General features: G+C 45.4%; 1 protein-coding gene across 2 annotated transcripts in view; it reads right to left on the reverse strand.

Annotated features, from left to right (window-relative positions):
* EFNB1 (ephrin B1) overlaps nt 1–16,034 on the reverse strand; it is a 133,555-nt gene extending 117,521 nt beyond the window's left edge. Inside the window, exons 1-3 of one of the 2 annotated variants that reach the window (XM_045030485.1) lie at nt 15,952–16,034; nt 15,631–15,670; nt 14,539–14,682 (exon numbers count right to left, since the gene is read on the reverse strand). Coding sequence is in view for 1 of the 2 variants with exons in the window: in XM_045030483.1 (XP_044886418.1) it covers nt 12,000–12,127 (128 nt within the window). In the remaining variant the exon portion in view is untranslated. Of the gene's footprint in view, nt 1–11,999; nt 12,605–14,538; nt 14,683–15,630; nt 15,671–15,951 lie in introns of those variants that run through there. The other variant, XM_045030483.1, reaches the window with a different exon arrangement.
* Nucleotides 16,035–23,627: the final 7,593 nt, after the last annotated feature.

Here is a 23,627-nt window from a genome sequence, read left to right on the forward strand (position 1 = left end):
AATCCTGCCCAGCCCGGCCCACTCTCCTCTGCCCTCCGCTTCCCTCCCCCCCCGTGGAGGAAGGGAGCAGAAGCATAGCCGTGCGCACGGGGTGGGCAAATGGCCCCACTCTCTGGACACGGCAAGCCGCAAGGTCCGCGCTCCCAGGCTGGAGCGCCGGGCCGAAGGCAGCAAGCTGCCACCCCTTCCCCGCCTTCTCCCCTCCCCTGGAGCCATGCTGCCGCATGCAGCGCTCTGGGGGTCAGGGCTGCACGTTCCCACGGGGCAGCGTTTGGATCCGTGGGGAGGCAGAAATGCTCCCCCGTCCCCTGGAGCCATGCTGCCCTGCGCGCTCCCGCGGGGCAGTGTTTGGCTCCGCGGGGAGGCAGACACGCTCCCTGCTCAGCTGGAGCTCTGCTGCTGCCGCCACGCACAGCGCTCTGAGGGCCGGGGCTGTGCTCTCTCGCGGGGCAGCGTGTCTGGCTCTGCGAGGAGCCTCAATGTAAAGGGCCCAGGGCTGGGGGGGGGAGGTTAGATAAGGGGTGGGGGCAGTCAGGGGACAGGGAGCAGGGGGTGTTGGATGGGGCATGAGAGTCCCGGGGTTTGTGAGGGGGCAGGTGGTGGATAGGGGTCAGGGCAGTCAGGGGACCAGGAGCAAGGAGGGTCCTGGGGGGGTGTGCAGTTAGGGTGGGGGGTCTCTGGAGGGGGTGGTCAGGGGACAAGGAGCTGGGGGGGTTGTATGAGTTGGGAGTTCTGGGGGTCCTGTCAGGAGGCAGGGGTGTGGAGAGGGTTTGGGGTAGGCAGGGAGTGGGGCGGGGGTTGGATGGGTCGGGAGTTCTGGGGGTCCTGTCAGGGGGCAGGGAGCGGTTGGATGGGGCGTGGGAGTCCTGGGGGTCTGGCTGGGGATAGGGGTGTGGATAAGGGTCGGGGCAGTCTGGGGACAGGTAGGAGGTAGGGTCCAGTCCAGGGACAGGGAGGCTTAGATAGGGAGTGGGGTCCTGGGGGGCAGTTGGGGGCAGGGGTCCCAGGAAGGGGTAGTCAGGGGACAAGGAGCAGTGGGGTTGGGAGTTCTTAGGGGGGCAGTCACCCAGCCCTCTGCCCTGAGCCCTGACCCCCCCCCAATACACACACACACCCAACGCCCTCTGCCCTGAGCCCCGCACACCCCCCAGACCCCTGCCCTGAGCCCTGTACCTCCCTCATACACACCCAGCCCTCTGCTTAACTCCTTCATCCCCCCTCCCCAACCCTAGCCCTGACTCTGGCATCCCCACCCATACCTAGCCCCCCCTCTGCCCTGACACCTCCAGCCCCCAGCCCAGACTCCTGCCCGCCCCCAGCCCTCTAGGTTCTGGCTGCCGGCCCCGCACAGTCCACTGCTGGTCTGGGTTTCTGGCTGACGGACCCTTACCAGCCGGTGTCCCGGCCGCAGGCCTCGCTCAGCCCGCTGCCGGCCTAGGTGAACAGAACCCCAGACCAGCAGTGGGCTGAGCGGGCCGGCGGTGTAAGATCAACATTTTAATTTCATTTTAAATGACGCTTCTTAAACACTTTGAAAACCTTGTTTATTTTACAATACAACACTAGTTTAGTTATATAATATATAGACTTATAGAGACTTTCTAAAACACATTAAAATGTATTACCGGCACGCGAAACCTTAAATTAGAGTGATAAATGAAGACTCGGCACACCACTTCTGAAAGGTTGCTGACCCCTGATGTAGACAGTCCTCTGAAGGATTGGTGTCAGAAACGATCACCCCTGTGGAGCTGCCTTGCAATCAAAGAGGCTCCGCTTCCAAAACTCAGTCCCTGATTCTCTAGCACAGGGGTCTCAAACTCAAATGACCACAAGGGCCACATGAGGACTAGTACATTGGCCCAAGGACCACATTACTGACACCTCCCCGCCGCCACCCTCAGCCCCGCCCCCACTCCACCTTTTCCATGAGGTCCCGCCCCTACCCCGCCTCTTCCCACCCCACTACCCTGCCCCATTCCAACCCCTTCCCCGAAATCCCCACCCCAACTCTGCCCCCTCCCTGCCCCCAGGGGGTGCAGGAGGGGTGTGGCAGGGGCTCAGGGCAGGGAGTTGGGGTGTGGTGTGCAGGAGGGATGAGGGGTGAGGCAGGGGGTCAGGGTGCAGGAGGGGTGCGGGGTGTGGCAGTGGGTTCAGGGCAGGGGGTCGGGTGCAGGGAAGGGGACTGGGGTGCAGGAGGGGTGCAGGGTGCAGGAGGGGGCTCAGGGCAGGGGGTTGGGGTGCAGGGTGCGGCAGGCAGGCAGCTCGGAAAGGGGGTTGGGGTGCAGGGTGCAGCAGGGGGCTCAGGGCAGGGGGTTGGGGTGCAGGACAGGCTCGGGGGGCGGGCTTTGGCCCAGCGCACACTGTGGGCAGGGTAGGCTCCCTGCCTGCCTGCCCTCCCCCCGTGCTGCTCTGGGAAGCTGAACGAACGTGGGGGAAGAGAGGTGCAGGGGCGTGTGTTGCTGTTGCTTCAGGCACCTCCCCCCAGCAGCTCCCATTGGCCAGGAATAGGGAACCACGGCCAATGGGAGCTGCTGGGGGTGGTGCCCGAAGCAACATCAGCACACACCCCTGCGCCTCTCTTCCCCCACGTTCTTTACGCTTCCCGGAGCAGTGCCAGGGCAGGGCAGGCAAGCAGGCAGGGAGCCTGTCCTGCCCCCAGTGCACGCTGGGCCAGAGCCGCTCTAGGTAAACGTTGGGGCAAGGCGGGGGGGCTGTGAGGAGCTCGCGGGCCACAGAAAATAACTTTGTGGGCCATGTGTTTGAGACCCCTGCTCTAGCACCTCTCACAAGCGTAAGGTCACAGAAGGCAGCTTTTTGGTTTGTTTGTTTTTGTTCTAAAAAACATTCTTACTCCATGGAGTTAATTCAAAATAGTTAATCTAGAATAACTCCCTACGTAGACAAAACCTAAAAGAAATTAATGAAAGGGGAAACAGACCAAAAGGAGCCAACCTTCTAGAGGAAATAAGATAAGTATAATAAAAGCACCACCACATTACTGCATCCTTGCCCAGATGTGACATGATGGCTACTCCTTCCAGTTTCCTCCTATACAAGGAATCATTAATTAGACACAGAGCGGATTTCAGCTTTGTTTCTCCACACCCTGCTTCAGCTGCCAGACTCCAAATAGCATGTGCTACTGATCTCTACAAGACGTTTCTCCACTAGAACTCCTGCACTCATCAAGCAGATTTGCTTCCAAGCACCAAGGCTTCTTTGACTCTAACACTTTGTAGAAGGGCTACTCTGCTAGATATTAGCAGCTCTGAAACCTTTCAAGGAGACACTGGGACAATACTACCCATCTGAGACACAAAAATCCTATAGCAGATTAGTGCTGTCTCCAATACGTATCAAAGACTTTTAGAGAACTTTTTAAACTCCACTCAATATTAATCCCAAAAAGGGCAAAAAGCTTTAATTAGACATAGTTTGAAATATTAGCCTTGGTCTTTATAACTAACACAATGAGGATACGGGAAAAGGCGTACATGATGCATGCTAGTATCCACACTCCGTTCCATGGATACACTATCTGCATCTGCTGTACTATGCCTGTTTTGGACAAGACTCATCTTCCGTTTGCGAAACCACTATATAAAGTGCCATGTATATCTGAAATGTTGTATTTAGTATATTCTCTACCCTTTATATTTTTTTAAAGTCACTAATTCCTTCAGATCAAATATGAAATGGGACCCTCTCATCTGAAATGCTGAAAGAAAAAAAAGAAGAAAAAATTCCCCCAAAGAAACAAAAGCTTTGATTCTGTCATAATTCCAGACAGTGTTTTAAGGTACTTTAGCAGCTGTTTAGCTACATGAAACTACAGCTCCTTTCACAATCAGTCACCCCATCACAGCTCTTTTTTAAGGAAGCAATTAAATCTGTTTTATAGAATCCAGTGGTATTTACGCAGCTACTGCAACAGTCACTACTTCAAATTCAGTTCCCCCACCCCCACCCCTTTTTTTTTTTTTTTTTTAATTTTCTTAAGTCAACAGAAGAGTCATTCCCTAAAGACATTCACTGAGCCCTGGCAAAGGCACAGAGAAGGGAAACAGGACTTAGAGGGAAGTGGCTTTCTTTCTTTCTCCAAAGTTGAAAGTTACATTTATTCATCTCTCCCCTGAATAACGCCAAAACATGCCAAACTTGCCATATCCTCACTGAAATGAAGAGACAGGCAAAGTGTAATAAAAATCCCCTCCATCATGCATGAACACAAATTTATGTAGATTTGCTACAAAGTAGACTGCTGCACCCCTATAATCACAACACGAAAACAATGTTCTGCTTGCACTTTAAATTGAAGCTAGCCAACTTCGAAAATGCACTTTCAACAACACTGCACAAAACTGAACTAGCATTATGCTCATAATCATGAGGCCAAGCTTACATATGAACTATTCGAACCAAAGCATGCAATGCTCTGAAGCCCCTTTTCCACCCTCGTCTTCCTGGCACATTTGAGAACAGTTCTTTCATTTCAGCAGGAAACATGAACCAGGATTCAGGCTGCCCAGCCCCAGTTAATCCAAACCAGTCTTTGGAGATTAAGAAAAACCCTTCAGATGTACCAGTTAAAGGTGCATGCATGCTATAAGATCAGTTACGCTGCCATCTGGATATCCCACACTCAGATTAGCAAGGAACCACAGCAGATAACACCCAACTACTACCAGCAGAATCACTCTTATTCAAAAGGAAGGCTCAAAAAGTTCTACAATCAAAATACATTTGTAATTAAAAATAAGCAGCATGTATTCAATATTGCTCAACTCCTTATACTGTGAAGCGCCTCATGCACCCCCAGTATGGTAATTAAATTACATCTGCTCCTACAAGTGTTAGCCCACTGATGCAAAGCTCCAGGCCAACTACTCCCATCAAAAACAGCTTTCCCACAAGCACTTTGTCCCTCATAAAAGACATTTACCAAAAAAAAAAAAAGGAGAGAGACACCAGTCTTCAAACTCAATGCTTACAAAATTAAATAGGACACTGTGATGTCATTAAAGACAGAATAAAAATACCACAAAGGATAAGACTTTTTTGTTCTTGGCAAGCTTTTTTTTTTATTTGTTTTTTTAAAGACAGTAATTTTCTTGCTACAGAAAGCTAATAAGTGAGCAAGTCTAGGAAGAAAATTTCCGAGGGGGGGGGGGGTACAGGAGAAAAGTATATTAGGTTATAATCAATTCTTAAAAGCTACATGGATGATGTGTCCCATTTCCCTCTCCTCCCTATTAAAATGCTTTCTGGAAAGCCAAATTCCAGCCTGAAATGAATTTTCCAAACCATATTTTATTAGGAATGTTTCCTTTCAGCGTTCAGCACAGAAGCCCACCAGGGTCAATATTTCTCCAAGATTACACTCATGGGATTTAAGATTTAGTCAGAATTTCTGCGTAACTCCAAGTTGTCTAACAATAGTACACCCCAACCAGTCATCAAAAACACTATCTATTAAATAGCACACAGTCTGATTAATTCATTGAAACCAAACTACAATTTTTGTCCCCCTGTAAACTCAGAAAGCAGTTTTCAAAGAGCCCCCTTCAGAGATGATGGGATAAAATTAGAACCACATTGGTTCATTGAGCCCCCTGTAGAACAGCTCTGCTCACTTCCAATGCAAAGCTCACTTACAGGGGCACTAATCCTGTCAACTTTTGCCCGAAATGTTTGTTGAGCACACATTAAAAGCTCAAGCCCACCAAAATCATCATCATATTTTTCAGATACACATCCTTATCCTGCATTTTTCACAATACAAGATACAGTAATATCTGATAGTGCAAAGGCCAAAAATGAAACTGACTAGAAACAAAAAGGAAATTTTTCTGCATTTCTCACTCAACATGAACGAAGTAAAATATTTGACACAGTGGAAAGTAAATGAAAGATTTAAAAGGCTAGGGCATTTTGTATCATCTATAAAGAAGTTGCCCTTTTACATCCAACATTTAACCCGATAGTGTCCACTTAATCCAAAGGGTAACCACAGCTACTTCTCTCACTCCACGGAAGAGTCACAAAATAAAATTATAAATTCATCGTTTATATGAATAGTAGTGGGATGCAGGGAGAAAAGGGCATAAAAATACTGACATTTTAAAGTGACACGATCAAGTCCTGCCAGTCTAAAGTGTAATGCTTTTTTCCTTGTATCTCTTAGAAAATTCCACATGCTATTTTTAAAGGCTTTCACCTTATTCTAAAAACAGATATTAATTCTAAGCACTTTTAACGGCATTTGGATAGAGAACTGATAAGGAATCACCAGAGTTCTATGTTTCCAAGAAGCATAAGAGAAAACATTTTTTGTGTTTCAAAAATCCTAGTGAGTGGTCTTTAAATGCATCAGCACAGAGGAAATAATTATAATGTAACAAAAAGCAAACTGTTCATTTTTATTAGGTTGGGGGGCAAAGTGTGATGGGGGCTATGTAGGTTTCACCCCACTTTTTAAATTTGCTTATTAAATTGCATTTGCTAGCGAGAGCAATACATAGTGAAAAGGGGGACATGTCTAATTGAGCAGAATTTGCAAAAATCAAAAGCACTAGCACAAGATAAAAAAGTGTAGCATGTTCTGTTTGGTAACCAGTCGTCTCCAATGAGACCTGAACCGCAGAAGAAAGCAACACAGAGAGGGGTTCCACAGATTTAGTTGTGGCAACCCTTGAAAAACTGGAGTCCAGAAATTAAGAATTTGATTTTCACTTGTGTATTAAAACACAAGAGCAAGGGAAGATATTCCACAAGGGTCCAAGCCCTAGACAGAATTTGATAAACGTCACTGGTATCCACAGCCGCCTTCTATACAGAAAACTTACACAGATATGGATCTGCTCTAGCTAGTATCCTTGCAAAACAGAGAAGAAATGCTGAGACCAAGTACCCCGAAAAGTTCAACCTATCCATAACTAGAAGACAGAAAACCAAAAACTGAACATTTTCTGTGTGGGAATTCTATCATCATGCAGACGTTCCATATTCATTTCAGCCTTTCACCACCCCTGAATAACCAGCCAATCTTTAATTCCTATCTAGCTGGCACTACTTCAGCAGGTTAATTTATAGAGGGAAAGAAAGAAAGAATGATTTTCAACATTCACCCTGGTAAACCCCATACGTCTGGCAATGGAGCTGTGCCTTTGTCCTCACCCAAGTCCTACACTTTACTCTGGCTATTCAAAAGAGAAATTCTGACGACACCAGAGACCTGCTGGCAGAAAAGTAAAGAGAAACAGAAATATGAATATATCAGAGAAATAGGTTCTACATAAGCAAGTGTTCCTACAGACTTTAGCTTCTGAAATCTATACTACGGGAAGTTTGAAGTAGGACCAGCAATTCCACCATACTCCAAACAAATTCCACAAGCATCAAGAAGTGACCATTACCCTCCAATGATAACTATTCCACCTATTCATCGAACCCTCTGTATGGGAAGGAAAACAAGGATCCTAACTAAAGAAGATGTCTCCAAATCCACCCACATATTGATCTTCATAAGCAATGAAACATTCTTTTAATTTGCCCTTTTTCAGTGTTACATTCTAAGGCAAGAACTGCAACGACTTAGACTATAAGGGCAACCAGTTTTCCTGTGACAGCTAGGCACTCTGAAAATTGGCATATGCTTGCTTTTGGGTGGGGCATTAAAGAAATATCATACTCCAAACACGCAGAATAATTATTTATAAAACTCCTCCCAACCTTGCAGGTATTAACAATTTAACACTAAAAACAATTTAATTAGTCAGGTTTGTCTACTCAACATGTACATTTTACATTACCCAGATATGGAAAAGTACCAGAAATGCAGCTCAAAGGTATCAGCTAACTCATAAAAAGAAGACTCATCACATAATCAAGGAGGGTGTCTTCTCTTTGCTTCCTAGCACAAATTAGAATGGCAAACTCTCTGCACTAAGGAAATGGCATCTCACATCGGTCCCATGCCAGGTACATCCACCTATGACTTCTCAAGCTAATGCAATCAGTTAAAAATTATTTCTAGTGCCACTCTCCCCTCCCCACTTTCTTTCTTTCAAATAAGCTGAGGTGGTCTCTGGAACCAATTTACTTTTTTTATCCCCCTCAAAGCCTGCATGATAGATTTACAAACGCAGATGGTCACTTCTTGGGGAAGGGGGCTCCTCTTGAGCTCCAGGCCCATGAAGGTATCTTCAAAAGGGCGGTGGGGGGGGGGGGGGGGGAAGAATCTAATAGATGCAATCATTTACTGGGATTTTATTGGCTAGAAAAAGTCTCTTTCCTAGTCTAAGTCCTCTGCATCAGAATGTGAGCGTTTACATCCATATTTGCTTGCTGATAGCAAGATAAATTGGTGTTTAAGTGTTAGTGTCCAGCAGTACAGAATGACCAAACCATTTCAAATTATTTCGTTTTCCCCTTTCTTCCCTTTCCCAGAAAAGCCATAAGCTCATATGATAAGAGATTTGGAGAGAAAGTTATCAAGATAAAGGCTTTTTTTCAAAAAAAAAATTGAGACGAGATGGGGATAAGATAAACACAAGATAAAGTTCAACAAGACTGCTACCAAAAACATCCTGATGTAATCGGTCCCAAAACGCCTATATGTCATTAGTACCCAAGTTGGGTTCTGAAACATCTTTTAAAAGCTTTTAGTTACTTTCTAATCCAACAAACATGTTGGAAAAGTAACTTTCATCATCAACATTTTTAAGTTAAGATCACAGTTGTTCTGGGATTCTATTTATTCTATTAGTGAAGTTGTAATGCCACGTTACAATAAGGACTTGAGGGAAAAAGGAGTGAATGCTGGAATCCCATCAGATATATAAAGTAGGGCTTGAAGGAAGTGCTTAAATCTTCCCCTGTCACCTTACCCTGAAGATAAGAGTTGTTTAAATTCTGATTATTTCAAAAGCTTTGCTGGTAACAAAATCAGTACTATTAGATTTCAGAAACCGGGAATGTAGAAGCAAAGATTTACTTCGCTGTTCGTTTTAATGCAAGAAAGATTCCTTCCTCTCAGAAATCTTCAAAAAATACCTACTTTTTTAACAAGCCGTACCAGCCTTTCCACATCAAAGTACACCAGTACTGAACTGGTAAGGCAAAACTATTAACAATCTTTAATTTCCAGGCAACTCATGCCTAACAGCCTCTGGGTGCCTTAAATATAAATGAAAAACAATTTACAAAGAGGCAACATGTTCCATTAGGTTCTGATCAACCAATGTTTCCAAAGACATTTACAGAAACAGATAGGAAAGTGCCTACCACTTTACACTGGGTAAAACAAACAGGCAACAACAAATTTGCCAGGAGCAAAGGAAGACCAGCTTTTGACTCAGAAAATAGTACTTCCAAGCCATTTTAGAATCAAGGACAATCTGAAGATCTGCTCCAAAGAAGCAGGCAGATGAGCATATCTGGTGTTTTATTAAAGGATATATAAAGAGTAAAATTTCTACAACTAGGTGTAATGTGTTTACCATTTATACTAGGTGCAAACCAGAGGCATTATTAAATAAAGGCTGGCACCAAAGTTTACAATCTTCTCTTGTGGAGCCAATTGATCTCTCTGGATGCTGGATCCTGTAGTCAATGGGAATGTAAATTGCAAGCAGAGTTGTCTCCCTAGCTCCAGTTTGCAGAGTTCAGGTACAAGACAGAAACCAGGGGCTAGTTTTTAAATATTTGCCCATTAGTCAAAATTTATTAAAAAATCCTTTACAGACTAGCACAGTAGGGGACGAAGAAAAAAAAACGAGAGTGGGCCTAGAGCCAATCAGAACCTAGCACAATGGAAAGGCAATCTGTGCAGTTCTAAAGCCATGGGTAAAAAGCATAGATTACTTTTAGGTGATCTAATAAAGATATCAACAGAAATCCTGTTTGCAATAAAACTGAAGTCTTGCTAAGACTGCAAATAACTTGAAACATTCCTAGATCTCATCTGTATCTGCAAAAGCAGCCAGAACGTTGTAAGTTCACACATTTAAAAAAAAAAAAGACAAGTTCTCACCCAATTTTTTGTGCAAAGGGAACATCGTTTTGGCATAAAACTGACAGAGATGTGATGAGGTTTTGATATATTAATCTCCAGTTCTTTTGCCTCTAGCCCAAGTTTGCACAAAGCATGTGAATTGAAAGCCATCTGCTGGCAATTCCAGACCAATATCTACAGCTTAAGTAGTAAGATTCTCAGTAACCTATTTTTAACAAGCAAAAAACAAACAAACAAAAACCCCAATATCCAATATAACTGGCACAAGAGGGGTATTAAAATTTGGAATCCCAATTCAACTTGAAATCCCTTGTGGGCCATTAAAATTTGATTTTGTCCGTTCTATTCAGAAATATTCAAATACACTTAAAGGTTCAAAGATCTGGAGAAAAGTCTGCATGACAATTAAAAAGAAATTTAACCCACCGCCAACACCGATTTTCCCTGAGAAAACAGGGGGAGGGGGGAGCGGGAGAGAATCTTGTAAAAGTGTGGTCACGAGACTGCAAAATGAAGGAACAATTTGGATAATGTTTTAAATGCAGCCAGGGAATCCCTGTGAAAGAAAAAAGGTGCTCCCACATCCCACAAAAATATCTGAACAGCAGCAATTAAGTGAGATGCAAGATTTAAAAATACAATATTTCTACACCACGTTAATTGGGCACATCCAAAAACTAGAATATTCTCCTGTAGAAAAGTAATGTCTAGAGCTTGGGACTGAACACAGACTGGCATAAAAGAAACAGATGGGACTCTAATATTGTACTACTTGAACCATTCAAGGAGGCGGGGGAGGGGGGGGAATGTTCTTCTCCCACTGTATTAACTGTCCCACCAGCATAAATTGAAAAATCAAATTAGATAAATAAGAAAATCTTCTTTTACTGATACATTTTATATGCTCATTTCATATCGCCATTGTCCCTAAATAAGGGACCTCTGGTATTACTCTAAGAGGCAAGAGCGTATCAGCAGTCTTTCCACCCTTCTTCTTTGAGGGCAAAGTCAGGGGGCATCTCCTTCAGGTTATGATTCATTAGAAAAGTAAATGTATTATTAGGACGGTAAGATTAAGTGAATATATTTAGTTTTATCAAGTCAGATAGCCTAATAGAGGGGGTAAGGGAGAATCAAAGTAAAAATTTACATGTTTAATTTCATCTAAGAGAGAGGGAAAATGCTTCATCAGTGATCACTTCGGGCTCTCGCCTCGCCCTATAAATCATTTATGTCCATCTGCGTATGTGTGTGTTACCTATGGAGTCCCCAGCGGGATGCTTTGCCAGTTTCCTAAATGGGTTTCTGTGGAAGAGATGAAACTCTAGATTATCCAGAGCTAGAAAAGCTAATAAAATATTCATTTTAGTCTATTTAAAAACCTGGTGCATGTCATCTTCCCCCCTCTCTAAATGCTGGATCTAGGCAGAGCTGTGTATTTCGGGGAAAGAAGAAATCAGACACAATGGGGCCGGCTCTTTAGGCAGGATCAGCCATGGGGAGGCAAAGTCCGCGGGAGCAACGCTGAACTCAGAACCACGTTACAGCCCAACGGGCCCGATTTAAGCACCGGGGCCGCGTTAAACTGCTGTAATTTCTCTCTCTTCCCACGAGCTGCCCCAGCAGATGCAGCGAAGACTCCAGATGCGTTCGCCGGGGAAGAAGGGGAGGCTGCGCGGCGACCCGCAGGAACATGACAGCTTGGTCTGCCGCCCCGAGCAGCCGAGCCCAGCTCGATCCGCGCCCAACGCCCGGGGCAGTGCACCAGAGCAGGAGCGGGCGGCGGGCACCACACACTCTGGGCGAGCTCAGCCGGCTCAGAACGGCCAAGGGATTGCCTCGCCCTGGACCCCAGCTCCTGCGCCAGGCAGAGGCGCCCAGACCACGCTGCCATGCCCCCGCCCCGGAGAACCGGCCCCCGCTAAAAGGAAAGGGGAGACGCCCGCGGAGGAGATGCGGGACCCAAGGGTGCGGCACGTACTTGGGGTTGGCCGAGCTCCAGGACACCGGCTCCAGGTTCTTGGCCAACGGCGCCGCGAGCCGGCACATGGCAAGCAGGACGCCCAGGAGCCACTTGCAGAGACTGGGGCGCCCCTCCGGCAGGGCCATCTTCCCCCTCGCCCGGGGGCGCCGGGGCCGGCGAGCCGCTAATCCTCCCGGTGCTGTAAATCCCGCTGGCCGCTGCCCTGGTTCTCAGCCGGTTTCACGCTCCCATCCCCTGGGGCTGGAGTCCCCCGGCAGCAGGGCTCACTCCGCCCGCATCCAGGGCCCCCCGCGCAGCTGCTACGGCTCCCCCAGACGGGCACTGCTGCACGGGCTGGTCCCGCGGAGAAATCCGCCCCTCTCCCCCACGCGCTAGTCCCTCCGAGCCGGGGCCCCCCGCGCCTCGCCCCCGATTAGCTCCTTGGGGCCCCGTCGGCTGGAGTCCAGCTCTCCGCGGGTCTCCCGGCTCCGCTCTCCGGTCCCGCCGGGCTCAGCGCGCCCATGCACTCCCGGCTCCACACTGTAACTCCACGGGCTCAGCCCGTCCCGTCCCGGCGGCTTAGCGCGTCCCCTCCAGCTGCCCAACTTGCACAGCGCCAGCGCCCGCCCTGCCACGCTCTGTACTCCCCAGCGCAGGCACCAGCGAGGCCAGCCCCACCTCGCCGACCAATAGCGAAGCGGGATAGTGGGGCCTTCGCCTCTCACTCCGCCTCTCAGGCTGAGAGGGGCGGGGCAGCCCGGCCTCTTAAAGGGAGGTGCAGCTGCAGCGGCGCGTGGGGTTGCTAGTTTGAGGCACTAGAATATTTGCTCGATAGAGCGAGCGCGTGCAGCGCCGATGGTGTGTATGTGTGCGGCTGCTGGCGCGCAGAGCTAGGGTTGATGCATGTGAGGGGAGAGCGGGGGTGCGCGGCTGTAGTGAAGTAGGCAGGGGTGTGAGGAATGCACTTGGTTATACAGAGGGGGGGTGAAGCGCGGGGGGGGGGGGGTAAATCAGCTGCTCTGGGGAGCTGTTGTCTTTGCAGCGTTGGGATCCCTGTGCAGGACTCTGCTAGGGCCCATCTCCTATGTCGAGACTTTCTCTGCTCTGGAGCCTGGCTGAGCCAAGAACCCTGGCAATAACGGGGGGCAGGCAGCTTCTGCGCTTCCCGAGGAATTCTGTTTCCAGCTCCTGGCTCGGGCACTTCCCCTCCTCTTGCAAAGCGAAGTGTGTGGGGACAACACGGGTCTGGAAAGGAGAAGCCGCCCCAGGTACAGAGGCTGGGGGCACCCAGATAACTTCAAGCCCTAGCCCGAAATGCTCGCACTCCGTGCAGTTCTTAGCAGGCAGGGGAAGAGGTCTCACTTCACTTTCATGAATTGCAAGAGACTCTCCCTGTTTGGTTAAAGGAGCGGAACGGAGTGGGGCTGGGGTCGAGCCCTGTTTGCAGAAGGAAATGCCCCCCTCTCCTTATCTGATTTACAAGCCGCTCCGTCTCTGAGCCACTCGATAAGGATCCGCAGAGCGCTTCAGAGGCGTTGTAAGCAGCACTGCTCTTCGTAGAGCCGGATGGGAGAAACTGCAGAGGGGTTTGCTCGCCCCTTCTTTACTCAGCAGCTCTCACGGTTCTATAACATCCAGCCGTTTCTTTCCCGGGGCAGGCAGAGTGGGGTTATTCTTTCAATTCTCCCTTCTCCCCTCACCACACACTAGGAATAATTCAGTTACTTTTCTGCATATTCTCTACTAGTGTAAAATTAAATACAGCATTTTATCCACAGGGTCTCAAACGTTAACCCCCACGCCCTCCCGGTTTAATCCCGTATCCAGACGTCTTCCCATAAAACACAATCACCCTGTTCAACACAAATGAAATAAATCCAAAACAAGTTCTAGAACCCCGCAAATTGTTCAGCTGTTTCCCTACTCAACATCTTTCTTACTTTCCATAACATTAACGTGTCCAAGATAATCTGCTTTTAAAAGGGAAAAAAAGTCAGTGTGTGTGTGCGCGCATTATTTCATTGGGATTATGATAATAAAATCCCGATTAAAATGCTAACTGGGGTGGATTACCTGCTATGTATCTAATGACTTCTAGGCTTGCCTGAGCCTCGGTCACTCTTGTTTCTGCCAGACAGTTTATTGCTGTTTTTACAAAGGGGTTGTGAGTTTTGAGCATTAAAATTGTTTGGTTTTCCGTGATTGGATTTTCTCTGACTTTGGGGTGGTATTTGAATGATTTCAAGGACATTATGATACTCGGAGCCCTAGGATTTGGGTTTGGATTTTATACATTTGTTTTTTCTTCCGTTACAAAAAAAGGGATTATTTTTGTAATATGTTGTTTTCATCAGTTACTCTTGTACAACTTTGATCTTTATCTGTGTTTCAATACCAATAATACTGCCCTAGGGTTCCTGTATTACGTTTTTCCCTGCTAAATTACTGAGACATGCTAGCTACGGCATTCAAATACGGACCAATATCTCCCCCTGCTGGCTAATCGTTTCACTGTCTGGTTCATATCCATAGCCTGCTCCTGTTTGATATGGCTCACCTTGATTTTTAAGTATGGAGATAAACAGTCTCCGGAAGACAGTTCTCTCACCCTGCTTTCTGTCCATAACCTGAGATACCTCAGTGAGAGTCTATAAAGATTGCTGCAGGCTCAGCTTTTCCTCCTGTTGCTGCTGCTGCAGTCCTGTGGTTGAAGAGATGAGCAGCTGTCAGCACTAAATCAAACTTGGGCTATAGACAGTCCTCCAGGCATTTTCTCCATTAGATATTCTTCTAATCTACAGAAGTCCATTTCTCTACTTAAGAGAATGGGAGGGTCCCTTGAGAGCAAGAGGTAAGAGGGAGCTTTCTTTCCCTCACTTCTTCCTTCCTTTTGAAAATGCTTCAAGCAAAGTTCTCAAGTTATCTCTCATTGTTTCACATCTGCCTAAGACATGTATAATGTGAGAAAGATGACACCTCAAGCCTGAGTTTAGAGAAGCAGCAGCAGGCCTGTGGAGCCACTTCTTTTTGCTGTTGAGCTGAATGCTAAAAACAGATAACATTCAAGCCAAAACTCTAGCCCAGGGGTAGGCAACCTATGGCACGTGCGGCACGCAAGCTGATTTTCAGTGGCACTCACACTGCCTGAGTTCTGGCCACCGGTTTGGGGGGGACTCTGCATTTGAATTTTATTTTAAATGAAGCTTCTTAAACATTTTAAAAACCTTATTTACTTTACATACAACAATAGTTTAGTTATATATTACAGACTTCTAGAAAGAGACCTTCTAACAATGTTAAAATGTATCACTGGCACGTGAAACCTTAAATTAGAGTGAATAAATGAAGACTCAGCACACCACTTCTGAAAGATTGCCGACCCCTGCACTAGCCTCTTATAAGTATGGCATTTAACAAACCTGGAAGTAACCTAGTTTGAGATCCTTTGATATTTGCAAACTGGAAAATAAAATACTCATAAACTGAAGGTCTGCAGAGATTTCCCTGAAAACACAGGGGTATAGCAGTCTTGTATTACCCATTCCCATGCTAGCTAAATTAGTTTGTTAGGCACTTAAGGAGAAGTTAGAATCCTGAACACAAGTTAAAATTGTAGATTTGATTTAAGCTAATGAGTGAGTCCACTTACCATTTTTATTTGATATCTTAATTCAGAAAGGAAGAAAATGCTGGGGGGGGGAAGAAGAAAGAGTTATTTTCTCTTTAGGTGGGAGGATTTATAACTTACCACAATGAGTTATATTGCAACAAAAGTAATTATTCTAAGTAAGTTGGCTGGGGAATAGAAAATTGCATTATAGCATCAGTGACTTCCTCTTGTGTCTTCCATCATTTGTTCTAGTCAGAAAATTAAGCATCAAGAACAGAGACACATTTACAAGAGATTTTATCAAACACGTCACAACAAGCTTAATAACCCCTTTGTCTTTTGTGCCAGGAAGTAGTTTACCTTTAACAGGTACAAGCTACCTGTCTTTTGCATTCTTTCCATTTGCCTATCCCATTTCTAAGCAAATGGGGGAAGTAAACTAGCAATTTCTACTTTTCCTGACCTGGATGAAGTGCCCATGGAAACTGGCAGACTTTAATCTCTGCACATGACAACATAATTGGTTGCCATGGACACGTCCAGTGTCACAAGATGATACTTCAGGTAGGAAATAAGCAGCAGGTAAATTCTTAAGAAACATCCCTTGTGAAGAAGAGTAAACAGTGGAAAGAGAAAATAGATCCAACAGAACCAGAATAATTTCTAAAGAAAGTAATTTAACATTACATGAAGGGTGCACTGAAAAAGTCAATGTCTAGAAATGCAAAAGTTAGGATTCCAGCAGCAGTGGTAGGAACATCTGTGGATGGCTCTTAATAGTTATTATACCCAGTAATGTATGAAGCTACACAATTACAAAGAAAAACAACTAGCACACACTACAGCTCTGCAATTTAGCTGAATTAGCACTATCATTGGTATATTAACTTTGGCATTTCCTGACTTTGATTTTAACACTGCAGATTTCAACCTTAATGTTGTAATAATTTTTGTATATAATTTTGGGGTTTTGTTTTTTAAAGGGAAAGAGAAGAAAAAGTGGGCCAGCTTGTGCCTCCCAACCGTCTTTGAACAGTGCATTTTTCTACCCGTGTGCACTTGGTATATCCATTTCAAACCATGCAGCTGTAGAACTTACCAGTATCCGCCAGCCTTGGTGTATTAAAATAACCCAGGAAAATTACGGGTGTGATTTTCAGAGGTGTTGAATTTTAGCTGATCCTACTAATTTCAGCTGGAGTTGTGCATACTCAGTACTTCTGAAAATGAGGGCCTAAGGTACAATCGGCCGTTAACAACCAATCAAAAGCTAGCTGGTACATCTTTATTGTTATTGAAGACTGTAAATACATGACCTACACAAAAACATAGCTGTGTATTCATGTGCTATATAAATATGCTGCCTAATGGCAGATTTTTACTATTTCTCCTGCTACTGGAATTTTCTGACAGTCAGATAGACAAATGCAAAGTCATATATCTCTAACCAAGCAGAAGCACTGTAGCTCAAGGAGGACTATTTCTCTGTCAAAGATCAGTGAAAGATCAGAATTATCTGCATCGAGCAGCAGTTCTCAAACTGGGGTCTGCGAACCCCTGGGGGTCTGTGATGGTACTCCAGGGGGTCCATGGGCCTCAATGATCAACTCCTCCCTCCCTTTTGGCACCTCCTGTATGCCAGGGAGTGGAAAGAGGTGGGGAAGAGGAGGGGCAGAGGTGGATTGGGGGCAGGAAGAGATGGGGCAAGGATGGGGCTTTGGAGGAAGGGGTGGAGAGAGGACAGGGCCTATAGGGCTGAACGGGAGGCTTGGGGGTCCAAGGCAAAATTTTAAATCAAAATGGGGGTCCTTGGGTTACTAAAGTTTGAGAACCACTGGCATGGGTGGGGGGAGGAGGGCAGGAATCAGGTCACAAGAACAGGAAAGTACATCTTCACTGTTGCTTACAAAATGAATGACTTCTGCTAAATTTTTCCCTTGGGGAAAAATAAAATCTCACTTTTGGACTGAGAACAGTACAACAGTACATCTCCAAGGAAAGGATGTTAGTTATTCTTTAGCAGAAATAGAAAAAGATTTGCTATTTTTGATTTGGCAGGGGGTGGGAATGAGGATTTATAAGAAATTGCCAGGAGGCGAATGAATTGGGCAGGTGCAGCTAATGAAATGGAACCCCCACCCTTCCTCAGAAAAAGACATTTAAAATCCAAAGCTTTGTAAGTCCTTCTCAGGATTTAAAAAGCAGTTGGAAGCGTGAATGAAGTGGATATTCATGAACACCATCAAGTCCTGCCCATTGCCTCTTGGTAGCACAGGGGTGGGAATTAAATCATCCTTTCCTTGCTGTCTCACTTTCTTTGCCTTTCTGCTTCTTAACTTAACTTTTATCACTGGACACACACTTCAGCATGGGGCCACTCACACACCCTTGGGGCCTTATCTAGGGTGACCATATTTCTGAAAGGGAAAACAGGACACTGCGCGGGCGTGGCTCGAGCTGCTCACCCGAGCCCTCTCCTCTCCTCTCCTCCCCACGTGAGGCTGGTTTCGCTGCTCACCTGAGCCCTGCCTGTCCCCCTTGCGTGAGTCTGGAACTGGTGTTGCCGCTCACCACTCAATCTGCCTGCCCCAGGCTGGAGCTGGTGTCACTGCTCGGCCAAGCCCTGTCTGCTGCCCCTCCCTGAGTCCTGCCTCCCCGCTTGCTCTGAGCTGGCATCGCTGCTCCCTCTCCCCCCACACTTTCATTTGCACCCCATTTTTTGACAAAACTGGGCATTTGTCCCGTTTGCCAAAAAAGTCACGACGGCCAGGACAGAGCTTAAAAAAGGGACTGTCCCAGCCAAAATGGGACGTATGGTCACTCTAGCCTTGTCCTTTACATCATTTCATTTCAGTGAAAAAGAAGAGGGTCCTGAATTGGAATTGGGGGGGGGGAGCAACAGGGAAGTTTAAGGGTCTGTCTGTGAAGTTCCAATTTGGTGGCTTCTTCAGCCAATAAGTTTAAGTGCAGTAAAGGGATAAACGAGAAACCTGATGACTTGTTTAGCATCCACATTTTCAATTCTCCTTAACCAAAAGTGGAGACCAACTTGCTGTGTTCCATTATCTACGGTATCATGATAACTCTTGGCTCAGGAGCACCTGTTAGGAGCAACAGCTAGAGTTCATACATTTTACCATGATAGCAAGAGATCAAGCTGTGATGGAACAAGCACTCCCACCTGTCCAAAAGATTCACATGACACACATTAGGAAAGCCTATTCTTTATAAGATTCCATGCCAAGAGCATGGATGCAACACATATGCATGGGGTGCAAATATAAACACACACAACAGAAATACAGAATTTTATGTGTAACTTTAGCGCCCTCGTGGCCAAGATGGAGTCTGCTCTGCAGGCAGCTCTGGCCAAGAGACAGCGCGCGCAGGAACGCAGCAGGAGAAATCCCTTCCACCCCAGGGGCACCTGTTCCAAACCCCCCCGAGTGAACACACACACCCACAGGAAAAGTACAATGGACATAACAAAAGGGAGATATTTATTTACAGAGGGCTGGGAGGAGAAAAACAACAAGGGGAAATATAGGGGGAGCAGTAAAACAGGGCTGCATTCAAACCAAGGCCCCAGGGGCCCAGTGGTAGCACAGTCTGACAGGGCAGACACTGAGCAATGTGTCTGCGCACAGAGTTCAGGAGGCCTGAGCAAAGTTCCAGTCCGGTGGTGAGTCTTGGGTGCTCCTGGTCGTCTTCGGCGCCAGTGAACTCTCCCCAGCAAACCCCTCCGGTGCCTCTTCTGCCGCTCTCTGCAAAGCCACACCGAGCGACCCCCTCCCCACTTAACTATCTAACAGCCTCCCTCCTTGTTCCCAGTGCAGAGTCACAAGCCCCAGTACTCACAGACCCATGCAGCTCCGGGCAGCTGTGATACTGGGTCCAGCTCCGGCCTGTCCTCCTCGGGTGATTCCCCCCGGCACAGGACTCCTCCTGGCTTCTGTCCTGGGCTGTCCCCGATCGGGCTTGTCCTCCTCAGGCCTCCGGCAGGTTCTCTCTGCTTCCTTCTCCAGGGCCAGCCATGCTGCTTCTCCTCTCTCTCCCTCCAGCTCCAGCCCTGCCCCCTGGAGTTTCCCTCCTTTTTTCTTACTCTCCCCCTCCCCCTTGGGAAAAAGATTTAAAGGGGCCATGCTCTCTAGACCCCAAAGGGGTTACACATGTAAAAGGTTTACTTATGCTTCACAGATGCAAAAACATGCATGGAATACAGACAAAAACACAAGCACACAGCATGTGTACAGCATAGGGGATGCTAGATACAGAAGAAACGATGCAGGACATAGCCAGCTCTCAGCTGCTGTGGCAGAAAAAGGCTGTTCTTCTTGCCTTTGAAGTTTTGAGGAAGGACAGCTGGTTTATATATTAAACTAATAGCTGAAAGCTTGTGTTGTCGCATGGGTATGGCAACTGGACCAAGAAGTAATCCACCATCTGTGTATTCTTCATACACCAACAAAATCATTGCATGCAAATTAGCTGTTGAGTGTGGGTGGTGATTGGTTAAGTTACCTCTGATATCACAATGACCTAGTACTCTTGACATGACATAGAGACATACCTTGCTGATACACAGATATAATTCGTAAAATCAAAATGGCTGAGAACTTAAAAAGTGAATGGTAACAGACTTCAAATCCCAGTGATAATTGAACCTACTGATATTCTGAACAAAAAAAACCTTTCAACAGCTGTTTCTGTTGCTTCACACTGACTCAACACATATACTAGGCTTCAAAGGGACACACAGCGACAATCCTGGAATATATTCATATATATATATGAATCAGTAACAAGTTTTGAGGGATCTCAGCTCCTCTTCACAAAGTCTGTAAAACAGAGCAGTGCCCTCTTTCTATCTGAGGAGTCTCTCTAGTCCAGCCTGGGGATTTTCTCTTGCACATATTCAGAAACTTTTTCTACAGCCAGAGGGTAGTTATAAGGACAGATAGAGCTGTCACTTTATTGCCATGTTTCTCAGAATGTTTGTGTTTAGGACCTGCCCTGTTTCACACTCTTCTATATACACGGTGGCCCCATCCCATTCCTCCCCTTTTAATCTAATAAAAAACTCCACTGCTATTCCTGGGTACAGAGTGTGGGAGTTCACCCCAAAATACCTTTCTATTATTCCTGAAATGTTTTACTTCATTCCAAAGGGACAGGGAAGGAGCTCCCTTACACACTTCAATGGACTCCAATACGCTTGTGACATACCTCGGCCTTCTTGTAACTTGCTTCTCCATCTCCTCCTGCACTGTGCAGCCCACTGTTTCCCATAATGAACAAACACTTTCCCATCAAGTAATGATCTGCATTATTGTATTCCAAAGTCACTTCATATTTAAATTACCTGAGGAATTTTATAGTAAGGGAGTAATGTGATAAAACTGAACAAAAGAAAATTTAGACTGAATACCTGGGGAAATTGCTTAATTGTTAAATCTAGTAGGTAGACTGGAATAATCTCCCAAGGGAAATGGAGAAAGCCCATTGCTTGAGTTATTTAAAGCTCACTTAGACACAGCACCTTAAGGAATCACCCTGAACGGGTCCCAACAGTATGAACTAGATGGGACCTAATAGGTTTTTCCCTGTTGCTTTTTCCTGTGAGGAAATGGGTAGGACCTAACACACCTGAACCCTTCTAATGATAATTCACACAGTACATTTGATCCAATGTCACTTTTCAGTCAATGGTATATAGAAAGAAGAATCATAGCACACATCTCTAAAATACAGCTTCTCCAAAAGGGGCTTGACATGCCATATGATGTACAATGGGACAGAAGGTGAATTTGGACCAGTACACTTTATAAACCCCACCATCTTTCATGGGATCTTTAACATTCCTGGACAAAAGACTTGTGGAGATTCAGACTACCTAGGTACTTGCTGGATAACAAGTGTAGCCAGCCAAAAAGGCAACAGAAAACCAATGACCAAAACCAGAGGACCAAATTCAGAGATGTAAGGTGATGTGAATAAGTTTCCGTTACAATAACTTAAACTTTCTGGCATTAAGACTCCTTGAGACTTACCGATACCCTCTCCATGAATGTGCTGGGTATCGAAGATGATGTAATTTACACACTGATTAACTGGAAGAAGATGTAAATTTAAATGGCCAAATCCTAAATTAATGTCCACGTTTTCCTGGCTCTTTGCCATGTAAGTTATATCAATTACACATTGATAGAGTGGGTGTAGATAGATTTAAGGGAGCTTAACCCACACCACCTTATTCATCATCTCTGAATTTGGCCCAGAGACTCCAACCACAAGAGAAAACTTTCTGGATCATCTACTGAGTGTTAGGGAGGAGGTGAAAATAACAGTGAATGTTGGAACGAGTAGTCATGCGCTACTTGAATCATAAAATTAAGGAAAGGAGAGGGTACCAAATGCAGCAGCAATATGAGGGTATTAGATTCAAGGCACATTTTATGGACGTGAGAAATCTAGAGACTAACGCTCAATGGGAGGAAGTATCAAAATCCATAAGCAGTTTTCAGAGACAGGATGATTAAGGCACAGTTAGCTTCAATTCTATTGAAAAAGAAGAATGCAAGAAACAAGAATCAACAGCTTCACAAGGGGCCACTCATGACTTTGAGGTTTAAAATGTCCATATCAGAGAAAGCACATGAGAAAGGACAATCAAACAAGAGTATAGTTGATTAGAGTTTCCAGAGAAAAAAATAAGGACAGCATAAGATAAGATTAGTGAATAACGCCAAAAGGATTAAGGAGTCTAGGGCAGTGGTTCTCAACCTTTCCAGACTACTCTACCCATTTCACGTCACTTAAAAACTACTTGCTTACAAAATCAGACATAAAAATATAAAAATCACAGCACACTATTATTGAAAAATTGCTTACTTTCTCATGTTTACCATATAATTATAAAATAAAATGCTTGGAATATAAATATTGAACTTACATGCCAGTGTATAGTTCATATAGCAGTATAAAACAAGTCATTGTATGAAATTTTAGTTTGCACTGACTTCGCTAGTGCTTTTTATGTATCCTGTTGTAAAACTAGGCAAATATCTAGATGAGCTGATGTACCCCCCTGGAATACCTCTGCATACCCTCAGGAGTATATGTACCCCTGGTTAAGAACCACTACTGAAGAACTTTGACAAGTTAAATGTGAGGACAACGCACTACACACCCCTTCCCTCTGGCTGCAATCCCTTGAAGAAAGTCTAGGACCATGATTCAGGAAAGCTCTTAGCACATGCTGAAGTTCATCCATATACAGCTCTAAGCACAGGATGGCTTGAGTGAGAATTGAACATGAGCTTAAATTCTGTCCGGAATAAGGATGCTTTCTTGCATCAAGACCTAAGAAATGCTTTTGCCAATATACTGGGGGAAGAGTACTAGAGGGAAAGTAGGTCATTAATGATGTTTGAACTAATTACTAATAAATGGATGAGAGATACTGAACTCATTATTTTAATCTGTTTTCAGCAAGACAAAATAAGTTTGGACAAGGAAGTAGGGAAGAATTTGTAAAAAATAACTATCAATAAAGAGCAGGTAAAACAATACTCAGAAAATCTGGTTGTATACAAATCAGGTAGTCTGGGTCATATACTTCCTAGGATATATGGGAATTAGCTAGCAAAGGACCGGATCCTGGAAAGTGCTAAGCACCCTCGGCTCCGATTGAAGATAATGGGAATTGAGCATAGTGAGCTCAATTATTTTTAAAAAGTTATGGAGAAGAGAGAAGGCACCAGAAGACCAGAGAAACAGCACTACTGATCTTCAAAAAAGGAAAGCAGAGTGATCCTGACAGTTCCATACATGTAACTTCTATTCCTAATAAAATAGTGGAACAATTATTAAGGAAAAAAAACATTAAAATATCCAGAGGTTAACAGAAACATGAGGTATTGCAATATGAGTTTACAAACAATTGGCTTTTCCAGATACATTTTGTTTTTCTAAATATAACCTAATCAAGGAATGAGAAGAAGTTGTAGATGCAATATATTTGGATATTACTAGCA

The sequence above is a fragment of the Mauremys mutica genome, chromosome 9, assembly GCF_020497125.1.
Source record: "Mauremys mutica isolate MM-2020 ecotype Southern chromosome 9, ASM2049712v1, whole genome shotgun sequence".
In the NCBI taxonomy this organism is placed as follows: domain Eukaryota; kingdom Metazoa; phylum Chordata; order Testudines; family Geoemydidae; genus Mauremys; species Mauremys mutica.